Source organism: Choloepus didactylus, chromosome 9, assembly GCF_015220235.1.
Source record: "Choloepus didactylus isolate mChoDid1 chromosome 9, mChoDid1.pri, whole genome shotgun sequence".
NCBI lineage: Eukaryota > Metazoa > Chordata > Mammalia > Pilosa > Megalonychidae > Choloepus > Choloepus didactylus.
The window spans coordinates 60,683,793-60,704,997 of record NC_051315.1 but is presented as its reverse complement, the minus strand read 5'-3'; the positions used below and the strand labels follow the sequence as shown (position 1 = coordinate 60,704,997).

General features: G+C 37.4%; 2 protein-coding genes across 6 annotated transcripts in view; one reads left to right on the top strand and one right to left on the bottom strand.

Annotated features, from left to right (window-relative positions):
• DCAF17 (DDB1 and CUL4 associated factor 17) overlaps nucleotides 1-8,749 on the bottom strand; it is an 87,541-nt gene extending 78,792 nt beyond the window's left edge. For 4 of the 5 annotated variants that reach the window (XR_005218831.1, XM_037849887.1, XM_037849886.1 and 1 more), the window contains exons 1-5: nucleotides 8,186-8,748; nucleotides 7,718-7,821; nucleotides 4,521-4,611; nucleotides 1,605-1,741; nucleotides 884-962 (exon numbers count right to left, since the gene is read on the bottom strand). Coding sequence is in view for 4 of the 5 variants with exons in the window: in XM_037849887.1 (XP_037705815.1) it covers nucleotides 884-962; nucleotides 1,605-1,741; nucleotides 4,521-4,611; nucleotides 7,718-7,821; nucleotides 8,186-8,311 (537 nt within the window). In the remaining variant the exon portion in view is untranslated. Of the gene's footprint in view, nucleotides 1-883; nucleotides 963-1,604; nucleotides 1,742-4,520; nucleotides 4,612-7,717; nucleotides 7,822-8,185 lie in introns of all 5 variants that reach the window. The other variant, XM_037849889.1, reaches the window with a different exon arrangement.
• Nucleotides 8,750-8,813: 64 nt separating this feature from the next.
• Nucleotides 8,814-21,205, top strand: part of METTL8 (methyltransferase like 8) — an 88,266-nt gene continuing 75,874 nt past the window's right edge. Inside the window, exon 1 of the mRNA XM_037849949.1 lies at nucleotides 8,814-9,053. The gene's annotated coding sequence lies outside the window, so the exon portion shown is untranslated. The remainder of the gene's footprint in view (nucleotides 9,054-21,205) is intronic.

Sequence of the window (21,205 nt, the reverse complement as noted above, 5' to 3'; positions counted from 1 at the left end):
TTTAACTTTCTATGAATTTACTTTTACTAAAGAGAAGGCAATATAATGAGACTATTAGAAGAGAAGTATTAGTAAGGAGAAAGACACAAGAGCATCTGTTTTTCTCATAAATTGTAATATTCAATAAATCAGGAAAAGGGTGAGAAGATCTCAATAGAAGGCATGCAGTTATGTTATTAATGTGATCCTAGACACATTAAAAAGACTTCCTAGAATTTTGTACAAACTTTACCTGCCAAATAGTTTTACAGGAATTTTCAGGAGCAGCATAGTGTAATGCTTAAGAAAAGGGACTCTGGGGATAGACTGCCTGAGTTTGAATCCAAGCAGTAGTAATTTTGGATAGGTTACTCAACCAGTCTGAGTCGCAGTCTCTTCATCCGTAAAATGGGATAATAACACTATACACTGTAAGGACCACGTGAGGATTAAACGAGTTAATACAGGTAAAGCACTCACTACAGTGAGTAATCAGGGATGCTGAAGATAAAAGAGTTGAGGTAGTACAACTTAAAAATGATAAAGACCTAGAACAAAGATTCTGCCAATAAGAGACAGAAAGTATTTGTTTTACTAGATGTTCTGGGATATGAAGAAACAGAAAACTTCTAAGGGTAGAGTCTGTATCGATGAAAAAAGTGCCCAATAAATGCTTTTATATACTATTTCCCCCAAGTTAGCAACAACAACAACAAAAAGTTACCTGATAGTTATGGTTAAATAATGGAACTTTTTACTTCATAAAAGTAAATAAAATATCTAACTACCAATTTTTAGAGCATGCTTCAGAAATCAAAGATCATTAGTTCATTGATAATAAATGTGCAGACAAATTCCTATGAAAACAAATTCTTCGTTTTCTTAAATGTTTAAAGATGTCTACCTGGCGAGCTACTGCAGAGCCTTTGTACTGGGCTGACTTGACTGCAATGACTTCTTGAGGGGTGTCCCAGCTCAAGTATCTTTTAAAAGAACAAAGAAAAGTTTATTCATTTGGGTAGTTTCCCTACACTTCAAAACAAAATACAGTAGTTGTAAGTTAGTAGTTTTTAGTTACTTAGATTATAAAAGCAAAGTAACTTATTTAAAAACAACAACAACAAATAAATAGCTGAAAGAATTCCCTCAGATCCCTACATTGGATTAATAGCTAGAAGCTATGTACATCTCTTTAATCCTACTAGAGTCAATGAATATGAATGGTCTAAGAGTATTTAAAACTTAGAAAACAAAATAACCATTTTTACTTTTAAATGGAATTTAAGAAAAGCATTAAGAATGTTACTTTTATACTCTGCAAGCACATATTCACTCCAAAAATTTATATCTAATTTACAAAACTGATAAAACTATTTGTAGAAGGATACCACAGGCAATTAAAAAAAAAAAGTTTATCTGGCAATTGCTACAGGTTAAGTACTCATGGGGAATGCAAAGATAAGTGATATAGGGCCTCTAGCCTCATATTTTCAAATGTAGTTATGAGGGTGGAAAAAGAGTAAGTTTATAGATTGAGATCCTGGTATGTACAGGAAAACAAAACAAAATTTACAAGTCTCAAAATTGTATAATAAAATCTTGAATAGTAAAATCACAATTAGTACCTGAATTTGCAATAGGAAGCAAGATATATTTTCTCAAGAATTTTTCCAGTAGTTGCAGATATACGAAGTAACCAATTATGAGCAGTCAGTGCTATGAGTGAAGACTTATAATCAGACGGATTGGGAAGTATTTCTCCCTAAAAAAAAAAAATAAATGAGGTATAAAAATGAAACTGCTTGACCATGAACAATTCACAGTAAATCAATGTCCAAAGAAAACACCTAAATACTTAAATAGCCATATAAGTAAACAAAAGAGGAAATAGTCAATGTACAAATAGAGAATTAAGACAAGGAAAGATAAAATTGTTGGCAATTATTTTGATCATTAATTTATTAAATGACTTTATTCCTATAAAATACTGAAACAGTGCCTGAACTAATTTACTATCTTTTTAGTTTTTATCAGTATTAATTTAATATGAAACACTTAACAAACGTTAGCCAGGCATAATAATAACAGTAGTTGCAGAAGCATTAATAATGCTGCTGCTGCTAACAAATCAACTCTTTACACCATGAATAAAAGCATGGCAACGAAGAGTCACCTGCTAGATGGAAATAGTCAAGTTAAAATGAGGTCATACTAGAGCAGGGTAAGTCTTTAATCCAACAGGACTACTGTCCTTATGAGAAGGCAAGAAGAGACACAGACAGACACTGGGGAGAAGGCCACGTGAACATGAAGACTGGTAACAGTGACATATCTACAAGCCAAGGAATGCCAAGGACTGCAGCATGGGCCTGCAACACCTTGGTTTCAGGCTTCCAGGCTCTAGAACTGTGAGACAATAAATTTCTGTTGTTTGGGAGGAAAAAAAAGTCAACTGCTAGAATGAAGTTTCATGTTCCCTTTTCTCTTTACATCAGGACTCATTTTTCTTCTGATGGAAGCCAAAATGGCAACACTGCAAATTACCCAATTATTTACTGTGATTCAACTCTGACCTCAAATGAAAAGGTAGAATCCAGAATCAAGGCAGCCAAAGAAGAACAGAAGATGGAACTTATTTTACAGATGATCTATGTCGCCAAATAATTACCCCAGAAAAGGAAGAGGATGATAGCTGATTGGATAAGCTGTCACTGAGAAGCTATAATACGAGGCAGAAGTTGAATGCAGGAGGACAAGGAGAAGCAGAGAGTACTCTGATTTGTAGAATAAAAGGGTAGTTCTAAGAGGAAAGCTGAAAATAGAGAAGTTGAAGTTAATCTAGTATTTGCTTAGGCTGAAAGGGAATAGAAAAGAATGAAGGTGTAGTAATTTTATAAATGCTCCTGAAGATTCATCTTTCCTTTCAAAAGTCAGGGCAAAAAACAAGGTGCTTTTTTTTTTTTTTTTAATAACTACTAGAGGGCTTACACTGAATTCACAAGCAACGATACACATACTTTTATTCTATGATGACTTATGAATATTTTCATAGACATTTAAAGTTTTTAAAAAATGTATGTTATAGCTTTCCTTATTAACAAGAAAAAGAAGAATTTAAAGCTGCATATATAAGACACTTCAAGTATTTTCTTAAAGCAACAGCTGTATTTCATGCATTATTATGGAAAAGAAGGGTGCTGATTTAAAAGCAGTTTCACATCAGTATGTTAACAATACAATATGCATCTTAGTTTTTCTTAGGAAAATCTTACTGCACTGTAAATGAGAACAAAATGTTTAAAGAGAGGTTAAGAATAGGAATAAGATGACTAGAAATCCTATTTTTGCAAAATTGCTCTAAATTTCTTGTGCTTTGTAATGATGTTTTCAAAACTTTTCTCAATTAAGAAATCTGTCATTTTTCCCCCAATGAAAATAAATTAAAAGGTTTAAATTGCTGGAGTTCCAACAACTACTTGTAGCTCTCAGTAAGGGATTACTTAAGAAAACAAAGATTTCAAGCTTTCTAATTTTTCAAAGGAGCCTTCTATGAAATGAGAATAAGCATCCAAAGAAAAAGAAAGCAGCAGCTCCAGACAACTATAACTGCATGTAAAAACAACAGCTTTTAAAAAAAAAACAATCTTAAAAGTAATTTCAGAGTATAGCCTCTTATCCCTTAACCATTTTTTTGGTCACATATTATGAGTTCTGTTTTTTCTAAAGAACAGCCAGCCAGAATCAAGGTCCTGATCAATTTGTGACAGCATTTCCTGAGTGCATCTGTTAGAAAACTGATCCCATGGAAAATAAATATTGAGAAATACTCCTCAAAAAAGGGAATTTCTATGATCAAAAAATTAGTTTAGGAAAGATGGTTTGACAATCAATATGCATATTAGTGCATTAAAAGCTCAGAAAAGTAATTCTATAAATAAACTTATTTGATCTTTTAAACTCAGCATGTCACAAACTTAATTTTCACAGTCCCTTGAGTCCTCCCTACTCTGACAACTATGTATCTGTTAATATCCTATAAAAAAGTGTTCTGAAAATTATACACTGGGGCAATGCTGGTCTGGAATGAATTTACCCTATTTTTCCTAATAAGATTCATGGAGGAAACTCATAAGAATCCACTTTCAAAGAGCCATGTAACATAATTGTTGCCCTAAATAAATTCTTTATTATTGTTTTACTATATTAAGTAGAATGGTCTCTTAAACACTAAGAATAATTATAAACTAGTTTATAATGCTTACAAAATCTTTAATCAGTTTATAACTTTTTCTAGTTTTCAAGATTCAACAATAGTATCTAAAGTTCAAAATACATTCATAACATTAAAATGTAATTCTTTAAGATAGAGATTATTTCATGAGGAAATATGATAATCAAAAGATACACTCTATTCTTAATTTCTTTAAAGATTCGAGAATCACTGTGATATTTAGGTTTTATTCCTTTATACAGGGTTAACAATAACTAGTTCTTCTAGGCTAAAAATGCTTAGAAACAAATGCTCTAGAAATAAAACTTACCATGGGGCATTCCCATAATAAAGCATCTTCTATTTTTTCTGATTTTGAACATTTTGGCATTTCATAAAGTTTTCTTGGCTCTGATGCAATGCTAGGAATAAAAAAGGAAAATCAATGATTATTGGATAAGTGAGCCTGTGTTTACCCAGGTTTGGGTAATTTTTTTTTACCTTTTTAAAACTGTTGTAACAAAAATTTTGCCATTTTAACCATTTTTTAAGTGTACAACTCAGTGGCACTATTTTTACAATGTTGTGCTACCATCACCTATTACCAATACTTTCTATCACCCATAACGAAACTTTTTACCCTTTAAGCAATTACTGCCCATTCCCCTTCTTCTAGCCCTTTATAATCTCTAGTCTTCTTTCTGTCTCTATGAATTTTCTTATTCTAGATATTTCACATAAAAGGAATCATACAATATTTGTCCTTTTGTGTCTGGCTTATTTCTCTCAGCACATCTTCAAGGTTCACCCATGTTGTAGCATGTATCAGAACTTCATTCCTTTTTATGGCTGAACACGACACCATTGTATGGCCATACCACATTTTGTTTATCCATTAATCTGTCAATGGACATTTGGGTTGTTTTCATCTTTTGGCTATTGTGAATAATGCTGCTATGAACATTGGTATAGAGGTATTCATTTGAGTCCCTTGACTGATTTTTTTCTATTCAGAGAAATGAAATACCAAAATATAATTTTCTATATTTCTTAACTAAATGTTAACATTTTTTGATCATATAATTCATAATATACATTCATAGGGGAAAAAACCCACCTGATAAGTATGATACAATTAAAATAATCTATAATAGTATAAAACTACCAAAAATAACCATTATTAACACTTTGGTGCATTTCCTTCTAGTTTTTCTTTATGTACACACACCTATACTTTTTTCAAAGCTAGATCATATTGAATTCTTCCTTTATGCCTGAACATTTAGTATGAATCTCTATTGAATTCCACGGAGTTCATAAACTTTTCTCCTTCCAACATTTTAGAATGAAAATTAGTGGATAAAAAATTAAAATATCCTTTCAAGTTTTTTTTTACACCCAAATTACCTTTCAGAAAGATTGGACACATTCATACTTCTGCCAGTACTGACCACTACATTTTTAATCTATTTCAGATTAAAAAGAATATCTTTTTAATATATACTCCTCTGATTAACACTGACATGCAACCATAGCTGTCTAAATTTTTTAAACTGATAAGCTTTGGAAATAAAACTACTGTTGAAAGACACAAATTCGGAGTGACAATTTCATTCACATTTGATACTCTTTTGCTGATTAAAAACTTTCATAAAACAAATGCAACCTCATATGTGATTCTAATCTGAAGGTAAAATACTGTGGATGGCATGTTAAAGAACTCCCAGACTATTACCATTAGATCACCAATCAATACCACTTACTCTGATTTAAAAGTTTTTAAAATTAAAGGAGGTAACTCCAAATTACAAAAGTTATGAACTGGTCATTAAACAATACCAAAGAATTACTGCTAATTTTGCTAGGTGTGATAGTGACATTATGGTCATATAAAGACAATGTCCAGGTTTCTGCTTCTTGCATGACAGCATGAGAAGCTGTGCGGACACACTCCCCAATGAAACTGGCAAAATTTATGAAAGGAAAAACATTTAACATCTGTGAAAATTGTTCTGGGGACTTACAGCAAATGAAGAAACACTTATTCAAGAAAATCTATAAGAACTCAGTAATAACAGCAAGAATCCGTGGTGTTTGAACCAGGGCCTCCTCCCTCCATCCCCTCTCTCAGCTACCAACAAAAATATAAGCAAATAACAACAAGCCCCGAGGGTGGGCGTGGGGGTGGGGGAGTAGACAGTGCCAGAATTGCTACAATATATTATCTGAAATGTTTGGTTTCCAACAAAAAAAAATTACAAGGTATGCTAAGTGAGAGAAGCCAGTCAAAAAGACCACATTTTATATGATTCCATTCATATGAAATGTCCAAAAAAGGCAAATATAAAGAGACAGAAAACAGACTAGTGGTTGCTTAGAGCTGGGATTGCTGTAGATATGTATTAATTCCCAGCTGCTAAAACAAATAACATATACAATGTTTGCTTAGCAACAAGAATTTATTGGCTCACAGTTTCAGAGGGTATAAGACAATTTTTGGGATCCCTTGGCTTCTCCGTCACATGACAACGCATATAGAAGCATCTTCTCCTTTCTCTTCTGGGTTCCACTGACTTCCAGCTTCTGGCTGCTCCCTATGGATTCTTTTTATGTGTCCAATTTCCTTTCTATTCAGTTTGGGCACACCTTAGCCAATAGCATCTTCACAAGTCCTATTTACAAATAGGTTCAGATCTACAAGGCCAGGGGTTACAACTTTAGCATGCCTTTTGAGAGGGACATGATTCAATCTCCAACAGTGTATTAAAATGATACCTCAAGGGTATGGGGTTTCTTTTTGAGGAGATGAAAATGTTCTAAAAGCAACTATAGTGACGACTGTATATATCTGTTAATATACTAAAAAACACTGAATTGTTCACTTTAAATGGGTGAATTGTATGGTATGTGAATTATATCTCAATGAAACTGCTAAAAAAAATTGTCCATACTTTTTGGGGGTGCAAACTGAAGTATGGCAGGATTCTTAGAACTTGCTTTAAATACTTAGCAAAGAGGTAAAAGAAAAGGTGGGGAGGGATGCAGAAATGATAGATAAAACAAGTGTGGCAAAATCTTGACAGTTTTCTAATCTAAATGATGGAAATATGGGGGTTCACTGTACTCTATTTTTTAGCAGGTTTGAAAAGTTTCTCTTAAAGCAGATTTTTCCAAAACAAATACAGAAATTCTTCTCCAAGGCAGCATCTAATTATTTGTTACCTGGCTCTCCTGCTCTGGTATCTTTTAAGCAGAACAAAAAAAAATTGCATTCTGGGCCATCTATCGTTTTGGTTACACTATAAGTAATGCTGCTTTAAACCAGAATTTACAATGATACAGCTCAGATCTTTAAATTTAACAAGATTTTTAAATTACGTTCATTTTATTCCTTAGTCTTATTTTGGACCCATTTTTCCATTCCCTTCTATTTCACTAAACACTAATGCAGGCAAGCGGTTCTATAAAAATCAGAGTTAAGATTAACAGTGAAGTAAATCATAGTAAAAATTTTCACTAAAAAGTTACCTGCTGACACAGCACCGATAATTGTCAAAATATATCCTTCCTCTCTCATAAGCAATAGGTGACTTGGAATGAGTTGTCCAAACATTCTTAAACTTAGTACTTGCCTGAAAAACACAATGATTTACGATTTAGGAAAGGACTCAATTTTAAGTTGAATAAATTTGCAGTTTACAAAGTAATTTCACGTGCAGTATTTTCAATTCTTCCTCACCCTGCCCTCACATTTTGCTTTTAGCGGGGCGATAACTTTTAAAAATTGTTTGAAGAAAGATATAAGCTTAAAAGTAAAAGCATGTGCCAGCCCTATAAATAGCTATTTACTAATCCCCAGGTTCAACGCGAGTATCCCTCTCCCCACCACATGTGACCCTATTAAAGAAAGCTTCAGTGCCTAAAAACTGCACTCCAAAGAAGTAGGGATAGCCAGGCGCTCCGCTGCCCCTCTTCCCGCTGCGGGTCTGCAGTCACCTGGCACACAAGCACCCGCAGGATGCCCAGGTTCGTCCTCTGCACCACGCCCGCGTCGCGCGAGAAGAAACCCAGCGCCCGGCGGCTCAGCTGGCGGCACACATTGGGCTTCCGGGTCCGGCCCATGGAGGCGCGGGCGGGGCTGGAGGGGGCCGCGCCTCTTACTCCCACGCGGGGCAGTGGCCGCTACTCAGAACCTCGAACCCCCAGTTTCTCGCCAGGCCCAGGAAAAGCTGACACCGGGAGCGGACGGGGAATGCACGGCGGCGGGGCGAGGAAAAAAAACAGCCGGTGCCGACCCCGCGTCTGCAGCACGGCGGCGGCCCGAGAGCAAAGAGAGATGGAAAAGGCACCCCCTTCCTGGCCTCCCCCTCCTGCGGCTTCAAACCCTCGCCAGCTCCAGACCCCGTTGCGGACAATGCGACGCCCTCCGTATTCCTCGGTCTGCGAGAGCCGCACCTTCACCGGGAAATGTAGTTCCCAGTGCCGCTGAAGAAGCCTAGCGTTTTCGCCAAACTACAATTCCCACCAAGCGGCGAGGAGCGAGGTGTCGCTCCGGCCCCGCCTCCTACACCCCTCTAGGCCTCTTAGCCCCACCTCCTCCGGCTGAACTGAGGCTGCGCTGTTGCACTCCTCTGGGTGTCTTTCCGGGTCTGCATGCGGGGCGCTGGGCTGGGGTTTAGGGGCACAGTGCTATGGTCTCCTGTTCCTATTTCCTGTGCGCTCTGTGCTCTCAGCGGTCTGCCCCTCAACGCCCAGGGCCCTCCTCACGACCTCATCCCCCGATACTCACTCAAGGAGGTCGTGGCCCGGTGACAGGAGGGGCGCTGTGTCGAGTGCGACCCCCAGATTGTTCTCGGTGCTAAAGGTACGCTCTGCGGCCCTCCCTTGAGCCGCACCTTGGACGATGTGGATAAAGTTGACGGTTATACGTTTTGAGTCTATAAACATTGCTTTTATATTGAGTTAGTGGTGGGAAAGTCAGCCTTTCCTACCACTCTAGGATTGAATTACTCCTTCCCAGAGCTCCTCCACCACCATTCTCCCCACTTCCTCTCCCTTTAGTGGCCTGCTGAGACATAGGCTGGTTTTGCGATAATCACTGCATTTTCCTTTCTTTCGCCTCCGTTTTTTGCATATAGGGAATTAAAATACTAAATGTTTAAATTATTATACTGCCTAAGTAAAAGATAACTTACACTTTGTTAACCAGTCCAGCCCGTGGGTTCAAAATTCCCAGTACGCTAAATTTGCAGTGGTCTCGCCCCAGATGTGGCTATTGTTTTGCTGTAAGACCCTTGAGGGTAGTGTCTTTGCGTCTCCCACGTGGACTTGGCATGCTACCTCTTGTCATGGTGCTCAATGAAAGTTTGAGTGATGGCATCCGACTAGCAGAACAAAAAGTACAGTACTGGGTGAGTGCTTTGAGTCACAGTTTAAGTGTTTAGGAAAAAAATTGTCATCTCACTTTTTAACTTTGCTGAATTTCCTTCTGGGTCTGCTTTTTTGCTGAATTTTCATGACTTATTTACAACATACTGTGGAGTGATTTATATATTTTTAGAGAATGCTAGAATAGTTGATTTGGTAATTTATGAATGCAGCTGCACTGAAAAAACTGGTACCCAGAAAAACTAACTGGATTTTCTTTGGTTGAAATGAAATTCAAATCAGTACTGAATTGAAATCATCATACCTCACTTTTCTTCTTCCCCTCACCCCCACTTGCTTGTGTTCCTGTAGTCTTTATCTCACAACCTGGTAACCCAAGGGAGAGTCTTCCTAGATGCCCTCCTTTCCCTCACCCACAACCAAGTCTTTTGGGTTTTCTTATAGGTGGCATCTTTATTTCACTTGAGTGGTTTAAAGCCTCACCATTTTATCAGATTATTATATTAGTATCTTCCTAACTGCTCTTTCTTCCTTACTTGGGTCCTTTGAATTCTGAGTCCTCACCCTCTCCCTCCACTGCTGCCAGAGTGGTTTTTTTTTGTTTTTTTGAACACATATTTGTCATTTTTCTATTAATATCTTTCAGTGGCTCCCAGTCATCCATAGTAATATTGAATATTATTTCTCAAAACTGAATAGGTACTCAGGATCCTCCTTTGTTAACTTAAAATATTTTCATTATGTTGAATATGATCAAATATAAAACGGGGGGAAAACCACTTTTGTTGTATATTTACATAGCTATAACATCCAAATATTCAGGAAAAAAAAGCTATATAAGCAATAAAATTCAAAGAATTTTCTCAGGAGCCGCAGATGAGAAACAGTTTGAAGATGACTATTGAAAGCAGACTCTTGCTCTGGAGAAGCTGAGAGAGGACAAATATCCCAAGTGCAACTAAGAGTGACATTTTTGAGGAACTGCAGCCTGGAGAGGAATGTCCTGGGAGAAAGCCATTTTGAAACCAGGACTTGGAGCAGATGCCAGCCACGTGCCTTCCCAGCTAACAGAGGGTTTCCAGATGCCATGGGCCATCCGCCAGTGAAGGTACCCAGTTGTTGATGTGTTACCTTGGACACTTTATGGCCTTAAGACTGTAACTGTGTAACCAAATATACCCCCTTCATAAAAGCCAATCCATTTCTGGTGTTTTCCATTCCGGCAGCATTAGCAAACTAGAACAGATTTTGGTACCAGGAGTGGGGTGCTGGTGCTGCTGAGTTTGCAAATACCAAACATGTTGGAACGGCTTTTTAAATGGATAAGGGGAAGATTCTGGAAGAACTGTGAGGAGCTTGATAGAAAAGGCCTAAACTGCTCTGAAGAGACTGTTTGTGGAAATATGGACTCTAAAGATACTTCTGACGAGGCCTTGAACAGAAATGATGAATGTGTTGTTGCAAACTGGAAGAAAGGTGATCCTTGTTTTAAAGTGGCAGAGAATTTGGCAAAATTGAGTCCTGGTGTCAGAAGGAAGGAAGAATTTGAAAGCGACAATCTGGAATACTTAGCTGAGGAGATCTCCAGACTATGTATGGAGGGTGTACCCTGGCTTCTCCTTGCAGCTTATAGTAAAATGCGAGCAGAGAGAGATAAACTTAGAACTGAACTCTTGGGTTCAAAGAAACCAGAAGCTGATGGCTTAGAAAATTATGGGCTTCCATGGGGTGGAATCCCAGAAGCTACAGCTCAACATGAGGATGTAACCAAACATGGAACCCAGCCACCATTTCAGTACAAGCCAAGATTGGAAAAGGAGTTAAGCAGAAAGGATTTGTGGAAAGTCCTATTGTCTGACGGCTTTGACCCCTGTGTGCTTCATGTGAAGCCAACAGAATTTTTGCGAGATCTTTATAGACAGAGCTGCTGCCGGTCTGGACTGGAGGAGACAGACAAGGAACAAACTGAAGGAAAAATTTCTTCAAAGGCAGAGCCATGGAGGTTGAGGTCTGGAATCAAGAGGCCTTGGGCTGGGAGAGCAGAGTGGCCCACATGTATGGAAAGGGTGAGTTTGCCCTGGAGGTTGAGGTTGGGCATTCTGCCTCGATGCTCTGGAAGAGTTTTGCCACCCCAGATCCCAAAAAGGGAACACATTCCCAGGAAATTGGGGAGAGCCTGGCTGCCACCCCACTGTTCTGAAGGGATTGAGTTTGTTCCCTGGAGATGGAAGGGAATCCAGGTGCTGCCCCGATGTTTGAGGAGAGTAGGGCCAAGAAGGTGGTCTCCCCAATGTGTGGATATGTTGGAGAACTCACCCCAGTGTTTGGAGAGGAAAGGGCTGCCAAAAAGGCCCTTAGGAAGGGTTAGACTCCTGCTGTCTCAAGCCCTGAAGATGTAACGTCATTCTGTAAATGACTCTCAGACTTTGAAATCTAATGGAGTTTGTCCTGCAGGTTTTAGGAACTGTCTTGGTCCTGTGAACCCTGTTTTCCTTTCAGTTTCTCCTTATGGCAACGGGAATCTTTATCCTATGAATGTCCCTCCTTTGTATATTGGAAGCACATAACTTGTTCTAAGTTTACAGGTCCACAGTTACAGGGGAATTTTGCTTTTGGACAGACCACACCTCTAACTGATTTAATGAGATCTTATATTTAACTATTGTTACTGAAATGATTTAAGTTTTTGTGATATTGTGATGGGATGAATGTATTTTGTGTATGGAAAGATAACGTCATGTTGGGGTCCAGGGGGTGGAATGTGCCAGTTTGATTGTATTATGTCCCCCTAAATGCCATTATCTTTGATGTAATCTTGTGTGGGCAGACCTATCAGTGTTAATTAGATTGTAATTCTTTGAGTGTTTCCAAGGAGATGCGCCCCACCCAGCTGTGGGTGATGACTCTGATTGGATAATTTCCATGGAGGTGTTGGCCCGCCCATTCAGAGTGAGTCTGAATTAAATTACTGGAGCCAAATAAATGAGCTGACAAACAGAAGGAACTCAGTGCAGCTTGAAGAATGCTCTGGAACTGAGAGAGAAGCTTCAGCTAACAGAGACATTTTGGAGATGGCCTTTGAAAGCAGACTTTTGCTCCAGAGAAGCTAAGAGAGGACAAACACCCCAGAAGCAACTAAGAGTGACATTTTTGAGGAGCTGAAGCCTAGAGAGGAACATCCTGGGAGAAAGCCATTTTGAAACCAGAACTTGGAGCAGTTGCTGGCCTCGTGCCTTCCCAGCTGGCAGAGGTTTTCTGGATGCCATTGGCCATCTTCCAGTGAAGGTACCCGATTGTTGGTGCATTGCCTTGGACATCTTATGGCCTTAAGACTGTAACTGTGTAACCAAATAAACCCCCTTTTATAAAAGCCAATCCATTTCTGGTGTTTTGCGTTCCGGCAGCATTAGCAAACCAGAACAGTCACCTTCTCTTTTCTTCCATGTGACTCTGCCTACATTGGTTGTGGCACTGTATTAGAACTGTCATTTGTCCCCCCAACTAGTCTGGCAGAAACCCAACATGTGTGTTGAGTGAATAAACAGTTTATTTGTATAGGATTTATTACCAGCAGCTAAGTACTTTTAGCACAGATGCAGATTTAGTCCCCCTTATTCTTTAATTCAGTAGGAAACCACAATATTAATATGAAGAAATAACTTTAAAATTTTAAATCCCCAACAATTCTATGTATAAAGTAGATAATTACCATTTGTTGAAGTGAAGTGGCATAAATAGATATCTCCAGTGCCAGCTTAGGATTTGAAAATTAATTCTCTTAGTTGGGCATAGAGCAAATATTGGTTCTTTTAAGTATTATTATTGATTTCTGTGTCTGTGAATGTTTGCAGCATATTTAACCAGCCTAGCCATGATATTTTTAAAGAAAAGGAAGAGGAAATATGAGTTCAGAAGTTAATAAAACATATTTTTTTCATATACTTTGTTTAAAGAAACATAGAATAGCTGTTAAATATATAAAATACTCAAACATTTGTTCAGTGATATTAAAGAAATTTGAACCAAGGCCACAGGGGATCGATCATTCATCCAATATGTAATCATTGTTCACCTACAGTGTGCTGGAAACTATTTTGGCATAGGGTATATAGCAGTGAACAGGACAGACCAATATGTGTGGAGGGAGACAGGCAATAAAATACATTTTTAAAAAAGACTTTCACATAGTGATAAGTGTTCTGAAGAACATAAAACAGTGTGATGTGCTGGGGAGTGGTTGAGAGCCCTGCTTTATTTAGCCAGGGTGGCCAGGCCATCCCTCTCCAGGTGTGGACTTTTGAGCTGAACCCTGAATGTTGAAAAGGAGCCTATCTGCAAAGATCTGAGTTGGGAGTGCAAAGTCTCCAAGGCAGTAACCTGCTTAGCGTATTCTGAAACTGCCAAAAGGTCAATGTGACTCTTAAATGAGCATGAGAGAGATGAAGTTGGAGAGATAGGCTAGGTCCAAATCATGTCCAGCTTACAGGCCATGGTAAAGAATTTTGGATTTTATTCTGTTGTGATGGAAAGCCACAGGAGACTTTGAAGAAGAGGGGTATCATGATCTAATTTGTGTTATAATAAGATCATCAGGGCTATAGGGGGGAGAACGTACTGTAGAGGAGCAAGAATGGAAGCAAGGAGAGGTGGCTATTGTATTGGTCTGGGTGAGAGATGATAGTGTTTTGGACTAAGGTGGTAGCAGGAAAGATGGAGAAAAGTGAACAGATTCAGAATATATTTTGGAAGTAGAGTTGACAGGACTTCTGATGGAGTAGATATTAAGGATGAGGAAAAGAGGAGAATCAAGTAAAATCATAGTGAAACAGAGCAACAAATAGACATCCCCAAATTCCCCCTAACAAATTAGAAATAGGGAAATACTCATGATGTGATGCCAAAGAAATGATGCCTGGGTTTGATTAAATGTACACGTTAGCATTATAAACATGAGTGTTACAGAACATTACGATAGAGTTCTTTGAGTGGAGCATCTGGGAAAAGAGGAGCAAAACCAGGTGCTAGACGTAGGCAGGGGCCAGAGTCTGGGGGTGATGGTAATATGACGGAAAAATCATTAGAGTGATAGTTGGGTATAGCATTAGGAACAAGAGTGAAATAAGAGACTGATTAGCAGGCAGTTGTAGTAGTCCAGGTGAGAGTCACTTTTGGAAATTTATTTTGAAATTATTGAGGCTTTTAACTAAAAATGTTTCCTTTTTTCTGTGTATATTACAGTGATATCTGTCTGAACATGTAGTATATTCATGCATGTACAAAGTTCCAAAAGATTTAAATTAAAGGGATTGATTGTAGTTTGCAAACTATTTCTCTTTCTTATTAAAGTATTTTATTCATTCAAACAAACACATACAAAAAGCATGAGCAGCAAAAGAAAAAAATAGATAAATTGGACTTCATCAAGTTCACAAAGAGTTACCCCAAGTTTTATACCTAGGAGTTGAATTACTGGGTTAGAATATATTTATCTTCAACTTTTTTAGGTAATACCATATTGACTTATTATGTAATTGCATCAATTTATACTCTCACCACCAGCATGTAAGTCTTCCCTCCCAGTCATATCCTTGCCTGTATTTGTTGTCTGACAAATGTCTGTCAGTTGTCAGACTTTTTAATTTTGCCAGTCTAGTGAGTATAAAATTGTATCTCATTGTGATGTCATTGTGATACATGTTTGGATCCATTTCTAGGCTCTGTTTTCTTTTTCATTCTTCCATTTTTCCATCCCCAGGTGAATACCAGACCACTACAGTTTTATTCTAAGGCTTGATAGCTAGGAAGTCAAGTCCTCCACCTTACTCCTTTTCTTCAGGAGTGTCTTGCTTCTTTTTGGCCATTTGCACTTCCATGTATGTTTAAAAATCACTTTAATTTCCACACAAAAAAACCTTATTCAGATTCTGATTGGGATAACATTAAATCTTTAGATCAATTTGAACAGAACTGATCTCTTTGCCATACCAAATTATCCTATCTATGAAGATGACATCTCTCCATTTATTTGGATCCTTTAATATCTTTCCAGGAAGTTTATAATGTTCTCCTTAAAGGATTTGCATATTTTGCTACTTCCTAAATATATTTTTGGTCGGTGTTATAAATGACATATTTTTAAATTAGATTTTCTGTTTTCTTCTAGTATATAAAACTGCAATTGACTCTTTTTGTACATTATTCAGAAACCTTGCCAAACTTTCTTTTTAATGGTAACCACTATCATTTGTACGTTTTGGGGTTTTCCTATGTAGATAATCATATCCTCGGCAAACTGTGGCAGTTTTGGTACCTCCTTCTCAACCTTTTTCTCTTTTGTTTCCCTTTCTTTTCTTACTGTGCTGGCTAGGACCTCCAGTGCAAAATTGAATAGAACCAGTGATAGTGGACACCCTTGTCTTATTCGTATCTGTAAAGGGAGTATGCCTAATGTTTCACCGTTAAGGATGACATTGTAGGTTTTTGACAACTACTCTTTATTAGATTAACGAAATTCTCTTCATTCATTCCACATTTGCTAAAAGTTTTGTTTATTTGGTTTTTAATCATGAATGGGTATTGAATTTTATCAAATCTTCTCTCTGTATCTGCTGAAGTAATCATATGATTTTTCCCCCTTCAATCTGAGAAAGTGGTGAATTACATACCTGTAATTTCTAGTGTCAAACCAAACTTGAGTTTATTTAGATAAGCCCTTGTGAAGTGTTTTGTCTTTTATACATTGTAGGTTTGGGGCAGCTGTTGGTTTCAGTGCTCACTCAGCTTTCTGGACTTTTGCTAATTTTTGGTCTCTTGAGAGTTTTTCTCTCTTTCTTGTTGGCCCAGCAATGGTTTTAACAAGATATTTAAAAAATGAATTTCTTTTGCCTTATGGGGCATTTTATAGCAAAAAGATTTTTTGAATGTTAGTTTCACCAAATTATCAGAATTGGAATACCACTTTCTAGTATTTTTGGTATAAAAGCTTCTGTTAGATTTATGAAGGCATATGGTTTAAATGATCACTCACCACCATTGCTGTCTTCTGTACTTCCTCTTGTCTCTACTCACAGCTGCACACATACCCCTTTGCAGGAAACAAGGAAACTGACTTGTACAGTGAAAATGCATCATAGTAGGGATCAAAAGGTAAAATTCTCATGCTAGCATCACCACTTAGTGAGATCCTGACCAAATCACTTATTCTCTCTGAATTTGGTTCAGTCATTGGCTAAGTGGAAACTTAGGATTGAAGTGAGAATCACATGAGTTTATGAATGTGAACACGTTTTGCAAATTGTAAGGGGAAAGGATTAGAAGCAATGAAAATAAAGTACATTCCCTGTTAGGAAAATGCATCAGGAGGTTGAGGGAGAATGTTGATTAGGTGAAGCACAGGATTTTTTAGGGCAGTGAAACTATTCTATATGATACATGACACTTTGTAATTTTCAAAGCCCATACAAATGTATAGCACAAAGGGTGAACCTTAAAGTATGCCAGTGGAAATAAAATATTTAGGATGTGAGGGGATCCTAGGATGGAATGCAAACTGTGACCAAAAAAAAAAAAAAAAAAATCTAATGATTACCATTGCATGAAACAACTTTGGAAATGAGTGGAGTCTGAGTAAAGGCCAAAGGAACTGCACATAAGCATTGTACTCTAGTTGGTTGAGTTGTTCCCATGGGAATATGGGTTAACAATTCTGAAACCACTATACATGTATACTAGAATTGAACAATTAATAAATGGATGGCAGATAATGGGACCCAGATTTCTTACTGTTATAGTGGGAGGTTATAGACAAGCAAGAGTGGAAGGCTAGAATGATCCATATGCTACTGGATTAGAGTTTGAGACATCAGTGTGAACTTCTTTAGCTTAATAAAAATACAGATTGATACACATAGAAACATTTTATAGATATGTACTTGAGTTAGAATACATGCATAAATTTCTTTGCTCTTCCAGATGAGAGGGCCTAGAAGCAAGGACATCCCAGTAGTAAGGAGCACATCCAACACCCAGGCCATTCTCCACTCTTTGGAGAAATGGCTGATTCTAGGGCTGGGGTGAGAAATATACAAGATGAGCCGGGAGTTTCTTGTAATGCTAGAAAGTGAGGAAGTGCTCAAAAAACAACAATAACAACAACAAAAAACCACACACACAATGATTGGGATATATCAGAGGGATATAAGAGCCAACTGAAAGAGCTCCTGATGACCAAATCTAGAATAATTTGAGCAAGAAAATAAAGTAGTATTGGATTATGAACTTCCAAATTATGAAGGCATATGGTTTAAATGATCACTCACCACCATTGCTGTCTTCTGTACTGCCTCTTGTCTCTACTCACAGCTGCACACACATCTTGCAGGAAACAAGGAAACTGAGTTGTACAGTGAAAATGCATCATAGTAGGGGTCAAAAGGTAAAATTCTCATGCCATTCTCACACAAGGAAAATTACAAAGTGTTGTGTATCATATAGAATAGTTTCACTGCCCTAAAAAATAATTACCCTAAAGTATAGAATAAATACCTGGGAGTCCATAGTGATATAAATGATTGAATAAGAAAATAAATGCAGGAGAATTCCAAATAATTTGTATAGATACTATGCCCTCATAGACAAAATTCTCTACTCAGGTTTGAACTGTGCACAGTGACTTCCTTCCAAAAGTGCTGTATGGAAAGGGGGAAAACAAAATAACTACAGTGAAGAAACCTGACAAACCACTCCCTCAGCTAGGTGATCTAGGTCAACATCAGCAAATGATAAGTCATGTTGATAGTATGTACCTTTGATTTCATGTGATGAGAATGGCATTTGACCTCTGTGGTCTTCCTCCCCAAAACTCATAACCCCAGTCTAATCATGAGAAAACATCAGACGAACCCCAGATGAGGAGCATTCTATGGATACCTGACCAGTACTCCTCAAAACTGTCAAGGTCATCAAAAACAAGGGAAGTCTGAGAAACTGTCAGAACCATGGGGAGCCTTAGGGAAACATGAGGACTAAATGTAATATGGTACCCTAGATGGACTACAGGAACAGAGAAAGGACATTAGGTTAAAACTAAGGAAATCTGAAGAAGGTGTAGGCTTCAGTTGATAATAAATGTAATACTGTTGGTTCATTAATGTGATGAATGTACCAAATAATGTACAATGAAATTTTAAAGTTAACTGCATTTGGTCTTCAGTAGCCTCTTTACGATTTCCACTTCCCTCTGTTAAACTGATGTTATTTTGGACATGTTATTTTAGGACTGCCACATTGTGCAAGCCTCTGAGATTTAGGGTTTAACAGCTAAAATGTAGAAACATTTTTAAAGGTATTTTATCTGTGCCTAAAATGCATACCAACTCTAAAAAAACTCCATATAAGATCAACAACTGAGGTAGACCAGTGAACTGAATAAAACATAGAATTTGGAGTCAGGAGGCCTCTTTGGAGTCTGAGCTCTAGGTGTGTCATCAAGGTGACTCCTGTAACCTCTTTGAGCTTCATTTGGCTCCCGCATCTGTAAAATAGTGATAACAAAAAATGCTTGTCCTGACTTCCTCTATTATAGTATTGTTCTGAGGCATCAGGTGTGAAAATGATTGTGAAAGCCCTTAGTAAGTTGTAAAACCTTACCAATCTTAGTTGTTACAGTGATTTTCAAGTTTTCAACAGTAGTAAAATTCTAATGGAGCTTTATAGTCATGTAAGTGTGCAGTCATCTGAACACCTTTACTTAATTATTTTTAAGTAATAAAATGGAACCATTTGAATTTAAAATGCTTTTGATCGAATATATTCTGCCCACATTTAAGTTTTATATTATTTTTCTTAGAAGCAACAAAGGAAAGCATTGTTTCTGGAATTGTCCCTTTCACATGGCAGTTTGAAGAAATGGTTCCCAAATTCTTCACTGAAATTAGCTATGTAGATAACATAAACTGTGTCCCTCTGATTTGGGAAGTTCTCCTTTGATGGCAGTTGCTCTTGTCCTGATGTGGTGCTGACCAGCAGAGGGTGCACGAGCTTTCCCAGAAACTAGCTGCGGATGCAAAGCTGGGCAGATCTGATTGGTGCCATCTGTGTTTGTGGCTGATGATTAACAAGTATCATAAATGAAAAGATTCTGGCACATCAGAAACAGTTACCAAATGGAAAAGGAGAGCGGCCATAATGGCAAACAGCAACATATATGTACTTGCCATAATTAGTGAATTGGAAGTTTCTGGATAACTGGAATTTGGCAGCCTATTGTGGGTTTATTTCCTACTTCCTCCTGTGACTCTTCCTTTTCTAATAATTTCTTTTTCTTTCAGGGTTCTTTGTCTCACCTTCCTTAGCATCCACAGTCTTCTTAATCTGGTCTAAAAAATTGGGTCTTTTAAGTAGACTAAAAAAGACTTCTTTGGTCTTGTGGTGTTTGGGTCCGGACTCCAGCCAACTACAATGTCCTGTCTGGGTCTGGTTAGTAGACTTTTGCATATTCAACAGCATACTTTCCTCCGTGTAAATGAATGGCAACAAGAAAAATTTTGAAATCTTTCTAGTATTACTGTCATTTACTGCCCAGACTGTTTTTTTTTTTCCTTCCTACCCTAGCATATTATATGGAATTTGTATACTTAGTGATTTTATTTTTTTTTATTTTTTTTGTCTTCATTTTATTGAGATAGATTCACATACCACGCAGTCATACAAAACAAATCGTACTTTCGATTGTTTACAGTACCATTACATAGTTGTACATTCATCACCTAAATCAATCCCTGACACCTTCATTAGCACACACACAAAAATAACAAGAATAATAATTAGAGTGAAAAAGAGCAAGTGAAGTAAAAAAGAACACTGGGTACCTTTGTCTGTTTCCTTCCCCTATTTTTCTACTCATCCATCCATAAACTAGACAAAGTGGAGTGTGGTCCTTATGGCTTTCCCAATCCCATTGTCACCCCTCATAAGCTACATTTTTATACAACTGTCTTCGAGATTCATGGGTTCTGGGTTGTAGTTTGATAGTTTCAGGTATCCACCACCAGCTACCCCAATTCTTTAGAACCTAAAAAGGGTTGTCTAAATATACTTAGTGATTTTAAAACTATTTTTATCTTTTCTGTTTCTTACTAATTCGAGTTTACTTAAAAAGAAAAAAAAGAGAAAAGAACATTGTGAGACATATTAGGAAGAAAATATAGGTTCTCCTGTGATCCTTTCAATCAGAAATAACTTCTGTAAATTCCTCTGGACTTTTTCTATGCAGATGTATATTTGTTGGTATATATAAATATTTTAAAAATTGAGATCATACTTTAGGTACTATTTTGGGTGTTTTTTTTTTTTTATTTTGAAATAAATTCAAAGTTATATGAACAGTTGCAAAAACAATACTAGCCCCATACACAGAATTCCATCATACCCTGACCCCCCTCCCCTGATAGCTCAGTCCACCAACTTTAACATGCTGTCACATCGCTATTTCTTTTTTAGGTACTATTTTGTACTTTTTTCCCACTCAATAAATCATGGACATCTTTCCATATCAATAAATTTAGGCCTTGTTTATCAACACCTGTAAGTGGCTACATAATTTTCCTTTATATGGATGTGTACAGTAAT